Raw genomic sequence first — 18,801 nt, 5'->3', positions numbered from 1 at the left:
GGTGAATGAATGGCCGAGTCAATATTTACCCGGACTGCGCGTGTGTGAGTGTGTGTAGACGGGATACTGCCTACATAACCACTCCTCTTCCTCCGTAGCTAATTTAGCAGTGAACACAAGTGTATTCGCCGTATAAGGAGTGCGCGGACCGCCACTTTCGTTTTATGTGTCCAGCTCAGCGCTCCGCGTGCCGAAAATAGTCCGCGAGAATCGAAAATGGTAAGACAAGAGCAAGATAGGTTTGCCGGGTCAGCCGTGTTAACTGGAATGGTTTAAACGCAAATGCGGTGAGTCACTGTTACAATTAATACGGAAACCTTTGAGGGCCATAAAGGGTATTTGATTTTAGCGTCTCGAACGGTGGGAAAGGGATGGGTTAAAGTCCCTGACGTGTCCATAAGTTTGGTGAATTTTGATCCATTTCCCTTCAAAGTATTTGGCAGTGGAGTAGAAACTACCAAAAACTAGCTTTTTGTACCAAAGATTAAAATTATTAGTTTTAAGGAATATACTAGATGGAGGATTATGGTTCGAGACCGGCTTGAGCTTGTTTAAATATATAGAAACAAATGCGATAAAACCGTTTCTCTTTACGAGAGAAATTCCTTCCCTAAATGCTACAGTTTATTTTCAATAAAAACATGGAACTAATATTACGACAATTTCATGCCACAACAACATAATACTCGGCCTTAAACTGTCAATTTAAGAGTTACTTAATTATTAAGACTGATATCGTAGAAGCTCTACTCGCTAGATTCAGCTCACCTCTATCAATTTTCAAAGACTATTCAGATGGTAAAATCCCCCTCAGTTAAGCATCCTAGAGTAATTCTGGCTCGAAGTAGACAAAAATAATACCTTCCATTCAAAAAGCTAATACTTCACGCTTACTTCAGAAACTGCGTCGAAACTGAGCATTCCTCTTAAAAGAGCCATCAAAAGCAAATCATCAATTTTTTCATTGTCTGTCACTGTCACTTACGAACGACAGATATATGACAAAGTCTATCATTCTATTAATCTTCCAATAGTACAAATGTATCCAACTCAGTACGAAACTGTTCACTGTTTGAGTGGAACGTGGAAGTTCAATCCACCCACCCTTGATGACGGGTCAGTCACCAGGAAGCTGTTTCGGCCCTGGCAAGACTCTTAGGAGAGTCAATGAAATTTGCATCCCTGTTGTTTGATGTCTTAGTCACGTCAGAATCAGACTGAAAGCAGGAATAGAAATACCATTTAATGGACTTAAAATTCAAAAATCGATTTGATTAACAGTGATGATCGCTTTCTTCTTGAGGAATTTAACACTTTTAATTAGACAAACAAAATGAGTTTGGTATATTCCAGTAATTTAGAAGCGCTTCTACCTTTTCCGTGTCTTCCACATTCCAATTTGTTTGTGAATTATCTCAACGAGGTAAATGCTCGAAAATATAATTCAGTAATCAATTAATTGCATGTAATAAACCAAAGCTGCTTAACTTTTAATGGACTGAAAACGACGGTCGAGAATGTATATTGATGTTTAACTGTAGACAAAACAAAAGTACAACACTAAGAGTAGATTACATAAAAACCGTATGCAGTAATGTAATTAAGCCTTTGCACTATAATCTGATTACAGCTATCGGTTTTATTACAACTACTGCAGAACCCTTCTCTTATAGTAAACTCTGACATTTGCCTGCCATAAACGTGCCTGTAAGTGTGGCATTTATTGGTAGATCTCACCAGCGATATCATAAAAAGTTTATTAGATAAGTAAATAACCACGAACGAGCAGAAAAACAAATAAAGCTAAATCGTGTGGACTTAATAATGCTGATTTTATAGGATTGTCTGGATAAAATCAGCATAAAATGGAAATTGAATATGATCAGAGCCGAGACGAAATCAAGAAATCGTGGTTGGATTGCATCAATGCCACAAGGGAGTTGAGCGCGTGTACAAATTATTGTACGTTAAGTCTTTAAGAACCTTGATCTATGAAGGGCTTTTCAATGAGTGGTTTTTTAATTTGCGTCGTACCAAATGACGTAAATAAAAACTTCATTTTTATTTGATCTGTTGGATAAAGACTGTTGGTACCTAGAGTGTTTTTAATGCGTTATAAGCACCTTTATGTTATAATAACTAATAACATGATGATACATGGTTTGAATATGCATTGAATATGTCAGACGAGTCCGTTTGTGATTGTGATTAAATTGTTTCGAAAAGGAAGGTATTGCGCAAATAACTCATTCATAGGCCTATGTAGCTTAGGACTACGATCATTTCAAGAAATGGAGGACTCCAACTTATCAAAATACTTCCTTGTTTGAGGGTTTTTTAGGTTAGAAGGGTTAAGTAGAACCAAATTAAGGGATTAAAAATGACAATGCTTCTTTAGACTGTATGGACATTCAGCATTTAGAATCACTTGAAGTGTCATGTGAAGCATATCTTCCAGACTGTTGGTTTGCATTCTCTGCTTGCAGGTCCAACCAATTCACCAAAATTATTTTGAGGGGGTTATGAGAGAATTAAACTAAAATATCTTGTGAAGAAATTAACTCAGACATAACATCGTAAAGTCACCGAAAGCAATCGCTGGAGAGGGCCAATACCGTAGAACAGTTATTGATAAGCTAATCATTCTTTGGATCTTCAAGATCATCTTTTTCAGGAGTTCAGGTGGTAGGAATGGGCAGCTTTTCATATTTTGAAACTAGTTTTTTTTACGCAAACATACCTAGCTCCAAGATTTAGCATGATAACAATTATATCTCGGCAACTGAACTCGAATACATTTCTTTCCACCACTATCTTCTTGGAATGTCAGAACGAGTGCAAACTTTTCAGAAGGAGATGTGCTTTGAGGAGATGATTTAGGGAATGTTGTTCCTGTTAAATAACCAAAGAAGTTGACATTACTGTGAAAACTTGTTTCGTTACAATTCAGGAAAATGTTTGCTTAAAGCATAGAGTCTTCGCCTCCAAAGGATTGGCCTCTACAGGTGTCCAGAACAGAAATAGCATTTGTTTGAATGAAAATCTCAAACAATTTATACTGCAACGTTGTAATATACCGGTGATTATGAGAAATCCTCAAATTTTAAGAATACACAAGGAAATATTCCAAAGTGTATCCTACAAGCCAACTGAACACGACCTGAGAGAGTAGAAGCACCTACATGCAGACCTGTACCGTAGCCATTCAAGCCTCAACAGAATTCCAAGCCTTCGAAGGCGTCTTTTTTCTCGACGATCATATTACATGTGGAATAATCCGTGGTTAACCTCTGACCTCAGCGCCGGCGCCGACTGCCCTCTCATCCACACCTTCATTGCCAACCTTGCCGCTCAAATTATCCCGACACCTCGGACCCCCAAGAATTATCCCCCCGGCTCGCCCGCTACTATACGTGCGCCACGCGGCACGCCAAGGCACGATAGGTCATCCAAAATAGAGAAGAGTCTAAATTGGGATACTTTCACGAAATGTTGCTTAAGTGTTGTATTTTTACTTGGTCTCATCTGTAATGAGTGGTAAAGTTATCATTGTAAATGTTGTTAATGTGACTAATGTGAGACGCCTGTCATTTTGAAGACTTTAATTTTTAAGTCATGTATGTATTTTAACATATTTTCACTTAGTTCATATTCACTAACAGCAAAATTCACTGACTAAAATAGTCATCATAGAATATTTTATCAATGGTTTCTCCGATAGCAACATTGAACATTCTGTCCCTTTTGAACTTTGTCCGCTGATTATAAATCTCCACTGAATTGATAATAATTGTCTGTGCTGTAGCAAATAATAATAATTGCTCTCTTGAAATGCTGTCACTTTGTCATATTTGGTTATTAAACCTATATCATAGTTAGTTCAAAATATACAACCAATAGATTTCTTACATTTTTTCTTCAGCAGGATAAAATGTTAATGTTAAGAAGTGTACATTAATTGTATGCTGTTTTACGTCCCGTAACGTCGTTGGAATGGTTTGCAATCCTCCCTTCATTTACAAGTAAATCATATCTCTTAAAAATGATAGTGACAAAACAACAATGAATGCAAAATGTTTGTATTCGTTGAAAACAAGGAATTATTGAAAAATTATAGCGCCGATCCCAATCGCCAATGAAGGAAAGTAGCAGAACTGCCATCGCATGAGCTTGTATTGTGCGTAACCTGTGAATCTATGTAGGTACTTATGATTGGGTTGCGTAAAAAAGGATCCTGTATTTTACATTCTGACAAAATGATAATAAATCCATTTGCTGTACCCAAACTTAATGCTTTTACTGAATCAAGTAGTTGTGGTACTGCATATAGCAAAGACTCAAGCAAGAAACAAGTGTTGCCTTGAAGCAATAGGTAGTTATTGATCGAAGTAAATGGGAGGACAATCCCCTCCCTTAAATCCGGTAACATAACTCCCATGCTCTACGTTGAGTGTTGTGTATGTTGACCGATTGTGGGCAGGCGCCAGTTGATGGTAATAGCCGCGCCGTTTGTGTGTCCGTCTGTCTTCAGCAGCCGCCGCGTCAGCGTCTGTCTCGACAGATGATTTGTCAAGTCTATAGTGTTTATTTGACAAGGTCAAGTCGATACGTCTCCCCAACAAGCCGAGTTAAAGTTTCAAAATAATTTTGAAAGGAATATTTTAACATTTTTAGGGATTATGTTAATGGCTTAACTTTTTTTACATCAAATATATTTGCAGCATAAGATTGATGTAGATTTTGTTTTATCATTTGTAGTAAACGCTAACTCTGTAATATGGCAAATGGATACAATACTAAGCTTTAAATCTGACATTTGTTAGTTCGATTCTGATCGGGATGAATCTGGTAGATTTTTTTCTATAGCAAAAGCTTGACGTTGAGTACCATGAATTTGGACTGTTGGATAAGAACATAAAAATGGCTACCTATTACATTGAAAACACGAACGAAATCTAATTATTCTCAATACTAATAAAATCCCAAAACTATGAAAAGTTAAAACTATACTATTGAAATGCGAAAGAGCATTTTTACTATTGCCCACATCTAGCTTTCCAATAAGGAAACATGTTACTGTAAATTTATCTTGAAAATTAACATTGGTATGAGGTTGGTCGAGTGGTTAGAGCGCATGATCTCTACCCTGGGGATATGGGTTAAAACCCTGCCAGTTACAAATAGCTAATTAATTACGTCAATCGTCAATCGTGGGTTAGGAACGGTCAAACACATAAAGCTAGGTATCTAAGGTGAGAAAATCTGTCTCTATATTGGAAATGACCACATCTCTCTCTCTCTCTCTCACCATAAGTCATACAGTTCAACACAATAAATCGATATGTGTTGTTGTGTTTTCATTCATCGGCGATGAGCTCAGATATCTGTGTATCTACGAAGGCACCAGACCCATGCTGTGTAGGCACTACAGAGTACTCGCCACTCGTGACCCATAACTTACACACACACGCTAGACGACACACATTGACATAAGTCCCACGACATCTTATATTTTACATTTAATCTACCTTTATTATTCTCGAAGCATTTGCATTATCAAGGTTTTGTAATACATTTGCTCTCAGATCCTTTTCCCGACAAGTCGGATTGATTTCCCTTGCAGTTTGGGTCTATATATTTTCAATAAATCTATTAAATATTGGAATGGTCTTTTTTGTGATTTCTGGTGCCAATGTCATTTATACGGACCGGTTGTAACCACATTTCATTTAGTGAGAATATTATCAACTAGCTGTGTGCCCGTTCTACGCACGGGGATCTTATCATAGTCAGTTAAAACCTTCTTATATATAAAGCACAGCAGTTGGTTTGCATACTTTCAGATATGCTGACAAAACTATTCCTTCGCAAATACAGTATCTGACAGTTTCAAGCCAAAACTAATGCTTCGCAATTAAACGTCACCCGGATCTTGTTGGTCCATATGTTATATCCAATGATTAAACTAAACTAGTGGTCGTCCTGTGGTCGAAACTCGACCAAAAATAATTAATGTACAGACTTCTCTATTTTCTCCCCACACTGTAAATAAAACATATGATTGGAATTTCTCCATTTGTTTTGATTTTCTGTTTACATTTTGTTGTTATTTCGTCACCATCATGGCAACCCATATGGTCCATGTTAATTTTTTGAAGTTTTCAAATTCATTTTTTGTTCTTATTTGTTAGCCTATTTTAATTTTTAAAGGCATTCTGCACATCTACAGGAAAATATCTTTCCAACAGTATACGTAGATTTTCCCTGCGATGCACACGAGCTGAGAAAAAAGGTTTTAAAGAAACATGCTTGCCTATTAATATATAGATAGATAGATAAACGGTATCAGCATTCTGACACATACTTTCTCCCATAAGTTTGTCAACAACCTTTATCATGTGTAAGCGGTGAGAGTAAATATACGGAAATGGGATTTGTACAATTTTGTTCAGAATTTAAAGGACTATAACATAATGGTTAAAAGTATTTAAGGTACTACCTCAACCTCTTAATTTAACACTTTATTAGGGTTGACATTTTCATTATCAAGGCGCTCTTGTCCTTTCCGTGAAACATTGAGAAACAAGGACATTAATGCGTTACCATCATACATACACACAAAAATACCGAACTTAATTAGGGAATCTGCTACGCTTTAAGGTAAAAAGGTACATATAAAATTAGTACTTGAAATCTTTGTTAATGTCATAAAATTTGATCATAACAATTTATATTTGCTTGGACCGGAGATGACTCGAAATTCTGTCGAAATGCTATCTGAATCGGTTTGCTATATGAAATGAAGTACAGTAGGCCTACTATAGACGATTTAGATTGGTAATTTGTAATAAAAATTACCAAAATAGGCCACGAACTATTGATACATAAACAACGTTCAAAGTGTTTGAACAATTCATGATGGTTTGCTGAATAAATGTTTTACTAAAATGCGTTATAGTTTTCTTAGCATAACATTTTGGAATCCAGACAGAAAAAGCAAAAATTATACAGTTAAGACATCAATTAAATTGAATAGGCCTACGCCTGTAATAAATAAGGTACAACACCAACGATAACTAATTTGTAAATTACTGTGATGTGTTGGTACGTAAAAATGATTCTTGCTGCTACTAAAGGTTAAAAGGAAAAGAACCAGTACCGTACCAAAAACCAACGTTTACAGTTAAGAACTGTAGTACAGCCGACCAATTATATGCGTTAATCAAGGTTATTGATCTCTTGGTTTTGGATTTTCTCGTAAAAAGTTATCGGCAATCAAAGTTATTTCCCATTAATTGCTTTATTTGTACACAACTCTTAATGTAAACTTATCGGAGTCAGTTTAAAAAAAAACCTTATACAACATAACTTTCTGTTATTTAATAGATTACAGTACGTATTCTCTAAACAATGGTTCCTGGTATATATATTAACATTATAAGGAAATGTGACAAAAATCACACAACGTTGGGTTTTTGGACGTTTATAATTTTATTTCTTAAGTACCTAGGTAGGCCGTGTATTCTATGGAAAAGTACCGGTATCAAGGATCGTTGTCGAAAGGGTTGTTATAAATAATTGGGTAAGCATACGTACCACACGTACCCAAGAGATGGGCTATGGGCCTATTGGCTGTATGGTCCAGCGATTGCATCACACGGTGAGTAGGAACTATTGACTTTATATAGTAGGTAGGAACAGAAAGTGAAACATTGGAAAATCGAGTTCAGCATCATCCGTAAACCTCTGTTACAATCACCCACTGCAGTTGTAATTTTTTGCTTTACACTTTACACAACCGCCATTGAAGAGCCGTCAATGAGTGGAACATTGTTTCTAAGCTATTGGCGACGGTCATTAGTAAATTTAAGTTTCCCAGCCGTATACAACACTGATTCAATCTTGATTCAATGTCTTCTTTCTGGTTATCAAAACTCCAAAACAATTTTATACACATATTTCTGGTTCCTGACCTGGATGATGCCTAGTTATTTTATTTACGGTTACACTATATTATTCCACTTGCGATTAATTAAATCCTTTATGTAATAAAAACGTTTTTAATCTCACTTGGATGGGATTTGCCTTCAAAACGTGATCGGAAATGGTTGTGGTGTTTGTAAACAACATTTGTAAACATTTCAGTGACAGCTAGAAAAAATAATCTTGATCCGAACAGCTGTTCGTTGTTTCATAGATGATTATGTGATACAAATTGGAAGAAAACTTGACAAAAATCGCACAAAACTGCATTTTTGAACGGCCGTAATTTTAATTACAAAGTAGTGAGACCATATTTTAATGGCTAAAGACACTCTCGCCAATCCAGTGAATACATTAAAATGACTTGGGTCTTGATAGGTACTCTCGTTTTCCTGGAGAAGATTGCGTAAAATGCCATCTTGAGTGTGTCAGACAGACAGACAGACAGACAGAAATTTAGATGAGACTTGTTTCGGCTTCTTTAATGTATAAAACGAAAAAATAACCTAAAAATGTATGATTCTGAGCAATGTACAGACAAAACTCTAATTTTATTTATTATCAATCAATTATATCAGTAAAAAACGTTTTTAATCTCACTTGGTTTGGATTTGCTTTTAAAACGTTATCAGGAAAGGTTGAGGTATTTGTAAACATAATTTAATGTAAACATATCATGACAGCAGCTAGAAAAAAGAATCTTGATCCAAACAGCGGTTCGTTATTTCATAGATGATTATGTGATAAACATTGGGAGAAAACTTGATATAAATCGCACAAAATTGGGTTTTTGGACTACCGTTATTTTATTTCCATGTAGTGAGGCCATATTTTAATGGCTAAAGACACTCTCACTAATCCAGTGAATACATTAAAATGATTTCAATCATGATAGGTACTGTCGTTTTTCAGGAGAAGGCCGAGTAAAATGCCTTCTGGGCCGTGACATACAGACAGACAGAAATTGAGATAAGACTTGTTTCGGCTTCTTAAATGTATAAAACGTAAAAATAACAACAAAATAAATAATTCTGAACAATGTACAGACAAAGCTCTAATTTTATTTATATAGATTTAAGATGGGGACGCCCTATGTGCGTATTTTAACTCATATTGTACTGTAGTTGAATGAGTGAGCTAAGCTAATGGCGTTATATTGTACCTGGCGTTATATTATAGTTGAAGGAATATAAAATATGCCATTGGTTCCCCCTCCAGTTTGTGTGCATGAAAAGAAAAGGCATTTCATCAAAGCATATTCTGTAGATAGCTCAGTCGAACCTTTGCACAAAATGGCTACATCTTTACCAGAAAATGGAAAATTACTAAATGGTAGTTATCTATAGTCACAGCATAAAATGTCAGTATAATATTTTCTTTTCTGTGTTAAAAGATTAACATATTCAACAGTCCAACTATTTGAAAAGTAGTTGTCTTACTCGCTAATCAGTTGACCTGAATACAGATTCGAGCAATATAGGATCGAATGTTCGACAAATTTGTGAATCAAAATTATTACCACTAGCCGAGGCCAATCTTGAAGTGCACATCTTTGAATTCAGTCTACAACGCATAAATCAAGAAAAAACATAACCGTATCCGACATCCAGTAACAATGAACATACCGCGGTGGCGCCCCACCATTCAAGGCGGCAACTTGACACCAAGGATCACAATCAGATCCAAAATGTGGTCTGGGCTCTGGTTCCCTTTTTAATTGGACCCCCCCCCCCCCCCAGATGGTATCCGCACGATCCGGCGCCTCGGACCATCGCCGACCGCAAATTTATTCCGCGGCCACGACTCCAGTTTTTGTGTCCGACATGTTGTCCCTGTCACCCTGTAATGTGTTGTAGGACAAGAAGATGGACAAACGACCGCCACTGGACTACTGACTAGAGGCATTCGGTTGGCAAAGACGAACTACAGTATCACCAGTGGCCTACTGAAGGTATTCAGGTGGCAAGAAGAAGCGCACTTTTGTCTGAAGGTTTGGCGAGGAAAGTGAAAATGCCAATGGACAACTAACTGACTAGACGCATTTGGTTGGTATAGAGGGTCTGCACTACTCTGAAGGAATTTTATGGAATGTGGAAAAAGGTAGAAACATGCCACAGGAAAGAATACTATCATATGAAGACATTCCATTTGGTTGGCTAAACACATATGCCACTAGACTACCAAGGAGGAGTGGCTGGCAAAGAAGGGGTGCACTATTATTATAAGGAGTTTGTGAGCAAAGATGGACATGTGCCTAAGGACTTCTCAATTGAAGCATGGTTGGACAAGCTGAACAAACAGCCGCCAGTGGATTACTGAGGGCAGTTTTGGTTCTGTAGGCAAAAATTTAGAGACAGCACTGCATTACGAAGTTGAGTTCATACTGAGTTGGTATGATTGTAACCCTTAAAACCTACTGATTTTTCTCAAGATCAAATCTTATGTTTTCTCGGTTTCTGATTATTAGGCAGGCACTATATGAAGAGTTTTTAAACTTCACTAGGAACACTTTCTTCTTATCCACCCTACAATATCATTGTCCACCTTCAACACAAATCGTGAAGAAGTTGCACACGTGGGTGTCGGAGCGTCAGAGCGGCCCCAGAGCGCGATCAAGTACGTTATGACACGAGCTGGAGGTGCGATTTTTCAGTATGCAACATTGTATAATACAAGTATCCCACACACACGAGCGATGATAAAACTGTTAAAATACACGAGCAGTGGGCGTTTGAATGGGCTAAAAATAGTGACAAACCCACAACCTTCCTCCCAGGGCCAAGGATGTGGACAATGGAAATGGATGTTTGGAAATTGATGTTAAAATGTCTTCCTCCATTCCTAAACAGCTGTTAGTTGGTGTGTTGAACGAGGGAGAAGCTACCTATGAGCAGGAATACAACATGCTATCTTGCAGATTTCATCTTTTTGTTATGGAAACAGATAACATAATAAGAAATGAGAGGAAGCTCTGTCCCATTTATGTAGAGGGTATTTTGCTGTCTCATTGGTTAAATTACGAGAAAATATATAGTAAAACTTCTTAAACATATAAAAGTACATGCAAATTTCTTGAAATTGTCAATAATACATAAGGATAGGCTACTGCAACCCCAAGGAAGTATTTTTAATGTATGCCTAACCTCCTTTAAAGCCATCCATATAAACGTTTAGTGCACCGGTACGTTTTTCTTTTCCTGTGATAAGACCATTGATTATAGAAACAAACGTCCCTAATTTATAATCAGTCATCTATACTATAAATGTTTAATGCTGTTGCTCTATTTGTTACTTGTTACTCTATTGCTCTATCTCTATAATTATATTTTTATATTTGTAATTAGGCCTATACCTTGTAACGACGCACGGGCAAACCTGAAATGACAAGAAACAAATTAATTGTAAACAAAAACATAGGGGTACTCCTAGATGAACTGATGAACTGACAATGAAATTTGTTAACACCACGACGAATTGTTTAAAAAATGTAAATTTCAGGATTATTTCCATTTGGAAATAGAGCTATCTCAAATTTAACTCTTGCATCTTTCTTTATCATAAACATTAGTTTAAATAACCGATTCAAATAGTTATTTGAGAGAAATGTTAACGCACGAGCCGCAGGCGGGTGTGGAACGTTTTTCGAGTGCAGTAAAGGCTCTTTGCCCTCGTGTTACACATAATATTTTCCCTACAAAACATCAAACTAAGGGTATAATCAGTATAAACATGTATGTACAGGAGAACTTCGTTTAAGCAGTTTCAACACCCTCAAATTAACAACAAACAGATTAACAAATGAAAACCGAAATGAAATGTTTAACAAATAAAAATCAGAACGGAATCTCACAGACATAATAAAAAATCTGAAAGTATCTTTGTTACTTACACACCAAGAAGAAAACAGTTCATAGCCGCGTTCATATTTCTTCCTTGAAATTTCAGGCAACGGGTGTAATAAAACATGTTTGGCCGTTTCTGCTAATTCTTCTGGGGTACAACTAAATTCAATTAATAGTTATTTGTGTAACTAGTGTGCGAAGTGGCACTTTGCACTCGTGTTACACATTATATTTTCCTACAGTTATTATAAAGTATAGAAATGAGTTAAATTAGTCTTTCAGACACTAAACAACACGTTTTAATGTTAGGTTAAATCCAAGCTGGACGGAAATGGGAAACACTGCACCAGCTGATCGAGTTGTTGTATCTTTAAGTGTTGCCAACTTATTTTCAAGAGTACACGTATTACATTGTTTAGTGTTGTTTGGTTGGTAGGCATACTGGTGTGCATCAAAAGTAAAATGAATGCGGCAAAAGTAAATAAATGCAGCAATTACTGTAGCTACTTTGCGTGCTAACCAATGCAAAGAAGCCCACTTTGTCAGGTAACTGTAAGAAAAATAAGTTTCTCCGTGTTCATTATTTGCAAATATTTTACTTAATTATTATTCCTTCAAACATTTAAATTATGTTTCTTATGTTCAATGGTTCAATCCAAGTGTTGAAAATAAATCGAACATACCTTGTGGGACGCGGTTAACGCGAAACAACAGATTGTATCAATAGTCAACCAGCTGATCGTACCAGTTTGTATCTTTAGTGCCACCGACCTATTATAAGCGTACAAATTACGTGCCTAATAAAACACACTGTTTTGTGTTGTCTGGTTGGAATACTAGAGTGCGGCAACAAATGGGTGTCGTAAAAGCAAAATAAGTGCGGAAAAATTAGTAAATGCAGCAATTAGCTACTTTGCGTGCTAAAATAATTGCAAGAAAAAGTCAGCTTTGTCAGGTAACTGGTGGGAAAAACTATTATTTTCCAAATTCTTGAGAGTTTTAAGACATTAATTTCTAAATTACATAAATTTTAATTGAATTTTTGGCCTAATAATTTAAACACTATAGAAACTTATACACAGAGCACTAAATAAAAACTCTACTTATTTAGTGCTCTGTGGACTTAGCACACATTATAAGCACCATTGTCCTGCCTATAAAGCTACCATGGGGCCATGGGCCTATAAATAAACACTTAATGGGAAACAAATATTTGTTTAAATCAGTTATCAAGTTACCAGCTCTAGAGTGTATAAGCCATTTCTAAAACCATAACAAATTACACTTTTCATTATTGTTTCAAACCATAATATCCTCAGCCTAAAAAACTATCATACAACTGTTGATAGATTGGTAACTACTCAATAAATTAGTGTCTCTATTTGCAATTATTGTTTTTATATTGAAATGATACAAGTAAATTTAGCTATTTTTAATGCTGGATGCATAAGGTACCGGTCCGGTAGTCATAAATATTCTGTCTTTAAGATAATTTGTTGCATTTTAATTTTTTGAATAAATTGCTCAATTAGGTATAAGTTGCTACAATTGTAACAACATTTTATTTTCCACAGCACTTTTTGGTAGGATCACCATCCAATGTGTCCCAATGCCATACTTTTCCTGGGACTCTTCTGACAGCGTTCCTATCCTTTTCTTTCACTCTTCCTAAGTTCTGTTCTCGATTCTCAGTGGGAATTGCTTCATCCTTGGTTTCATCAAAGCCTTTCACTTTTTCATTTTTGTCTTTTCCTTCTTCTGTCTTTCTTGCTGCTTCTTCAAGCCCAACTGTTACACCTTCCAGCATGAAACCTGCAGCTTCTGTTCTTTTGCATTCTGACACCATTCGCTTTCTAACTTCCGCTTCATAGAGAACTCTAGGCCTCATCACTTCCCCTCTAGGATCTCTGTCGCAATAGTAGTTAAAGCGTATTTTACTGGAAGGTCCAAGAGGAAGATCGGGTTGAGGTTGAGTTTTAGGTGCCAAGTCTTTGGCCCACCTTAGGGCTGACCTGTGCTCTCTACCGAGCAAAAAAGCTCTACACCTTTGAAGAATCCAAGGAATATCATAGGGAAGTTTTATAGGTTTCTTTGACATTATTTCTATCTTCTAAAGGTTTACATGTTGGCTAAACAGTTTTAGGTTAGTTGTTGCACAGCTGTGAGAGTGAGACACTTAAAATTTTTATTTACAATTTTTCCAATTATTCAAATAGTTGGATTGCACAGCTTAGAATGAATTGCTGTGCTTGGGAAGGAGTATTGGAGGATGGATATATGTAAAAGAGTGAACATTTTAGTGCAGTACAGTAGAACCTCGATAACAAGACCCTTGATAACAGGAGTCATTTCCAAATCCCCTTGAAATTATTTTACCCTTAATCACATGTTATTGTAAACCTTGATAAGAAGTCAACCTTGATAACAAGTCTTAATTTATAATCCCTATGAGTGTCTTGTTATCAAGGTTCTACTGTATATAAAATTTCCAAAGAATTTTAACTGAGATTATTAATAGATAAATAATGGAATTAAATCAACATCAAATGGCTTTATCGGACTCTAGGAAATTAGAGAAAATAAATTTCAAGATTATCTTGGAATGAACTGAGAACTCCACTCAAGGAAATATAATATAACTGAAGCCCTGCTTAAAAATATTGAGGAACAAAATAGTGTAAAGGTTGGTGTGATAAAGGGAAAACAAATGAATATCGTGATCATTTTACAGATAAAAAGCCAACTGAACCAGCCACTCAACAAATCAACTAGTCAAGCCTGTACAAAAAAAAATACAAGGTATCAATCTTTTTTCACTAATAAACTTTTGTTTGGTATTGGATATAGTTGTTAATACAAGTATATTTTTATTTAGGGTCAAGGTAAAATCTTTTAAGTTTTCTATTTTTCTGTTTATTGAGTATCAATTTCATGCATAAATTAAACATCTTGATGGTCCAATGGTAAAAAGCCTCGTGTTCAATGAACAGAAAGGAACAGAGAGTTAGACTCAATTCTGACAAAACAAAGCCAATCATGATAGGTCACTCACGGTCACTCAGATTTAGACTATTTACCAAATATCACTGTAATCGAAACCACTTTGCAGTACCAGGACAAAGTAAAAAGTCTTGGTTTGACTTTAAACCGCACATTGGACTGTGCTGGTAAACACCTGTAAAAGAGTGTTTGCCGCTGTTAACACACTGAAGAAGATGCAACGTCTTTACCTTTTCACATTAAACTCTTACTGGTCAAGCTACTGTAACACTGTGGTTAATGATATAACTGTGGCTTTGGCAAAAAAATTACAACGTGTACAAAATTATTGTTTCGACATTAATGAATCAATTTTGAAATTAGAGGACATCAGAAAAATACCAATACTTTCCATTACCCCCATGAATACGAATACTTTCCATTACTTATTCATATTGCAAAGAATTAAAAAAACTTTAATGGAAGAGGCGCAAGGGTTACCCGCTCTGGCTTATCCACGCTTCCCATTCCTCATCACAGAACAACTGTTTAAAATAAATCATTTTTAGTGACATTATGCTGCCTATTCTAAGAAAAGATGACAACTCCCTATCAAAGAACATCTTGAGGAATAACCCAGAAGGTAGAAGACCCCTTGGAAGACCGAAACTTAGATGGTTCGACCAAGTGGAGAAAGACCTGAGGAAGCTAGGGAGAAGGAAGGAAGATGCAAGAAGCAGAGACCTATGGAGGCAGTGTGTTGGGGAGGCCAAGTACCATCTAGGGTACCAGAGGCCACAGCAGTAACAGTAGTAGTATGCTGCCTATGGAACTCCATAACTTTTCCCATCAAATCCATAGAAGACCGAAACCAACTGATGGTGGCGCTGACAGAAAATTACCTTTACTGGATGGCCGTGGTTTGGTGCGATGTTGTGTGCGTTAGACCTAGTTGCAGCAGAAGGTGTGGTGTATGTGTGTGTGACTGTATGTTAGGGAAGATGAATAAAATGTATCCTATCTATTTTATTACTTGTTATGTTACAAAATTTCTTGTATTTTTTGTTAATATTATGTTGTTATTATTAGTTTTTTAGAGGTTAAGTGTAAGAAAGGACCTAAGTTCACTCAATAAAGGATTTTCATTTCATTTCACTTAATTTCACCCCTACACCACAATGTCCATTAAACATTCGTACGATACCAAGGCTGTAGGCTAAAACAAGAGGTAAAACATAGAGATTTACAGATACCAAACTAGTAGGGGAGATTTCCAAGACAGATATAGATAAAATATGGACAACTCATTTTTAGCAAATTTATAGCTATTACCATAGGGGTGGCACGGTAAGACCCGTCGATGTATAATCGATGGTAAGACCTTGATCCGGGATCGATTTACTTTTTAATTTTGATGTCCCCAGAGGCCAAAAACACCATCTGTTCAAAATTTTATGTTTATATATATACAGGGTGTCTCGGAACTCTCTGTAACCCTTTTGGATATTTGTTCCTTAGGTCAAAACAAAGTAAAAACACCATATAAACATGGGTCTAAGATGCCTGATTTTCTGTATGTGATTTTCACAAATGAATCCATAACTAACTTACCAATTTATTAAGCGATTTACTTGAAACTTGGTACGTAAGTAGTGACAGATAAGTATAATCTTTGCACAAAGTATCAGATTTATAAACTACTAGCTGTAACCCGCGGTCTTTGCCCCGTTTAACTTCTTAATTTTCAAGATTATCTCGTTCGCATGGCTCAATCACGTCCTGGTTGAAGTTTTACTCACTCACCTTTAGGTTGGAGCTCGTTCGCTACGCTCACTCACCTTTAGGTTGGAGCTCGTTCGCTGCGCTCACTTGCCTTCAGGTTAGCTCGTTCGCTACGCTAACTCGCCTCCAGGTTGAAGTTCGTTCGCTACGCTCACTCACCTTTTGGTTGCAAATTAGCTGTTGTCATAGATGTAAAAGAAATAATAGTGCTGCACCCTGTTGGTAATTTTTGTAACTTTAATGCTATTGAACATCACAGAACAGAACCAACTTGTTTAATTGAAACAGCTGTTAACACTTAAAGTGCCGTTGACATGTTTGAACATGAAAATTGCATTTATTTCAATGTTAAGCAATGGCGGGAATTCCCGTCATCAGCACCCAACGTGTTAAGATTCAATAATTTCATTTCTAATAAGGTTAACATGGGAAACTCCAGAGCCACTGGGGCGGAGCCCGAAAGGATATTTGAAATAAGAATATGCCTATATGTTAATCGGGAATGTGAGCTATCATCATGCCAAATTTCAGCCCAATCCGACCAGTATTTTTCGCGTTCACTTATCACAAACATATATCCATACATCCATCCATACATCCATACATCCAAACTTTCTCATTTATAATATTAGTAGGATACCAATCCAAAATGGCGGGCATTTTATTTTTTCTAACTTAAACATCTTTAATATAAGTTATATCAAAAACTATCAAGAGTATGAGTCAATAGAAAATGTTATGACTAATGCAACTGCGTACTCAAGTTGTACTCAAAGAATGATTAATAAACAACCAGAATATAACAACTTATTCAAGACCTACAATAACTCATGAACAAGACGTGGCGCAGTGAAATATTGGGAACAAATTTAATCATCATAACATTCATATACACGGTCTCACAAAAAACCCCAGAGATACCTAACTGTGATACAACTTCTGGAAAGTTAACTAACTAACTGGTGGTTGTTTTTGGCTTGTTGTTAGGTGTTGTAAGGCCTAACTATTACATACCTTCTCTTGCAGTTCATTTATATCTACTACATAATAAGTTTTGCCAAATATGGCATTTTAAAGTGGTTTACAGAAACATTATATCCATAATGGACTCTTCAAATTGTAATTTTTTTATGGGGACTGTTGCGCAACTTACTCGGAGACTCTGAAGTCAAGGGACAGTTGCGCAGGAGTGTGCACACAGGCAACTGTTTAAGACAAAAATTGGACATTGCAGTATGGATTTAAATGATACAGCAATAGTTATGTACTCTCTGATATTGAAATTTTGCGCGCAAAAAAAGAAGAGGATTAGATTGTTCTAATCTTTAGTAACTGCCTAGGATACCTCCTTCCACAACGTCTTCTTCAAATTAATATCAGCATAGTCTTTCAATGACTTTAAACATAAAGTCGGCCTCTTTTCAACATCATAAATTAATTATTCAACTTCCTCAACTCATACTTAAAAATGTACTTTTTTCCAAACTAACTTTACACAACACAAGTGACACTATGTTACTGTGGGTACCATGAGTAGCCAACTGAGACTGAACGACACTAGTCGTATGTGTGAGCGTCTAGAATTTTTTCGATGGACACCAAGCCTGGAGCGACAGTCCTGCGACATTTGAGTCGTGGAGCTGTCTGGCAAATTGAGTCCGGAAACAACGGTTGCAACAGTTGCATGACTGTCCCTCAACTGTTTTCTTGGTTTGTGCACTCCAATTTAAAACAATGTTGAACATTTTGGTTGGTCAACTGTTGATAAACTCAAAGGCGCAGAAAAAATATACATTGTAACACACAACGAATAAAAAAATCAAACATGACAGCCTGCAACACTTAACCCTCCACACCCCCCACTGACAGCTGTGATGTTCTGGTTTGTCCCTTCCTCAAATTCAACTCTCCTGTCTGAGCTAACTACCAGACTGGACTTATTTCTTCTCTAGAGAGTTCAAGTCCGTGCCATCAGGATTCTTGGCTGCAAAATGGGATATCGCTAGGCTGCTGCTCCTGTGGTTCTCATCAGAACTCAGTTCAATCCATGTAGTTTGGAAGATCAAAGGAAAGTGTCACACACTATGATTCTCATAAAGATTGTAAATGGGACATCAGTTGTCCTGAGTTGTTGGGAGGAATACACATCGTTCTACATTCCAGATCGCACAAGATCTAAGGAACTATCTGTTTGTACAAAGGTAAGGCTTTTTAA

General features: G+C 36.5%; 1 protein-coding gene across 1 annotated transcript; it reads right to left on the bottom strand.

Moving 5' to 3' along the window:
* Positions 1–13,332: 13,332 nt before the first annotated feature.
* Positions 13,333–13,948, bottom strand: LOC129004385 (NADH dehydrogenase [ubiquinone] 1 alpha subcomplex subunit 7-like). The gene has a single exon (XM_054432955.1). It carries the CDS (start codon positions 13,921–13,923, stop codon positions 13,387–13,389), a length of 537 nt encoding a protein of 178 aa, XP_054288930.1. The 5' UTR covers positions 13,924–13,948; the 3' UTR covers positions 13,333–13,386.
* Between the last annotated feature and the right edge of the window lie 4,853 nt (positions 13,949–18,801).

This window comes from Macrosteles quadrilineatus, unplaced genomic scaffold, assembly GCF_028750875.1.
Source record: "Macrosteles quadrilineatus isolate MER2022 unplaced genomic scaffold, UCM_ALF_1.0 Scaffold_9__3_contigs__length_116548681, whole genome shotgun sequence".
NCBI lineage: Eukaryota > Metazoa > Arthropoda > Insecta > Hemiptera > Cicadellidae > Macrosteles > Macrosteles quadrilineatus.
This window is presented reverse-complemented; position numbering and strand designations above follow the sequence as displayed.

Coding starts and splice junctions, on each gene's coding strand:
- LOC129004385 (XM_054432955.1), bottom strand. CDS start 13,923: ATGTCAAAGAAACCTATAAAACTTCCCTATGATATTCCTTGGATTCTT.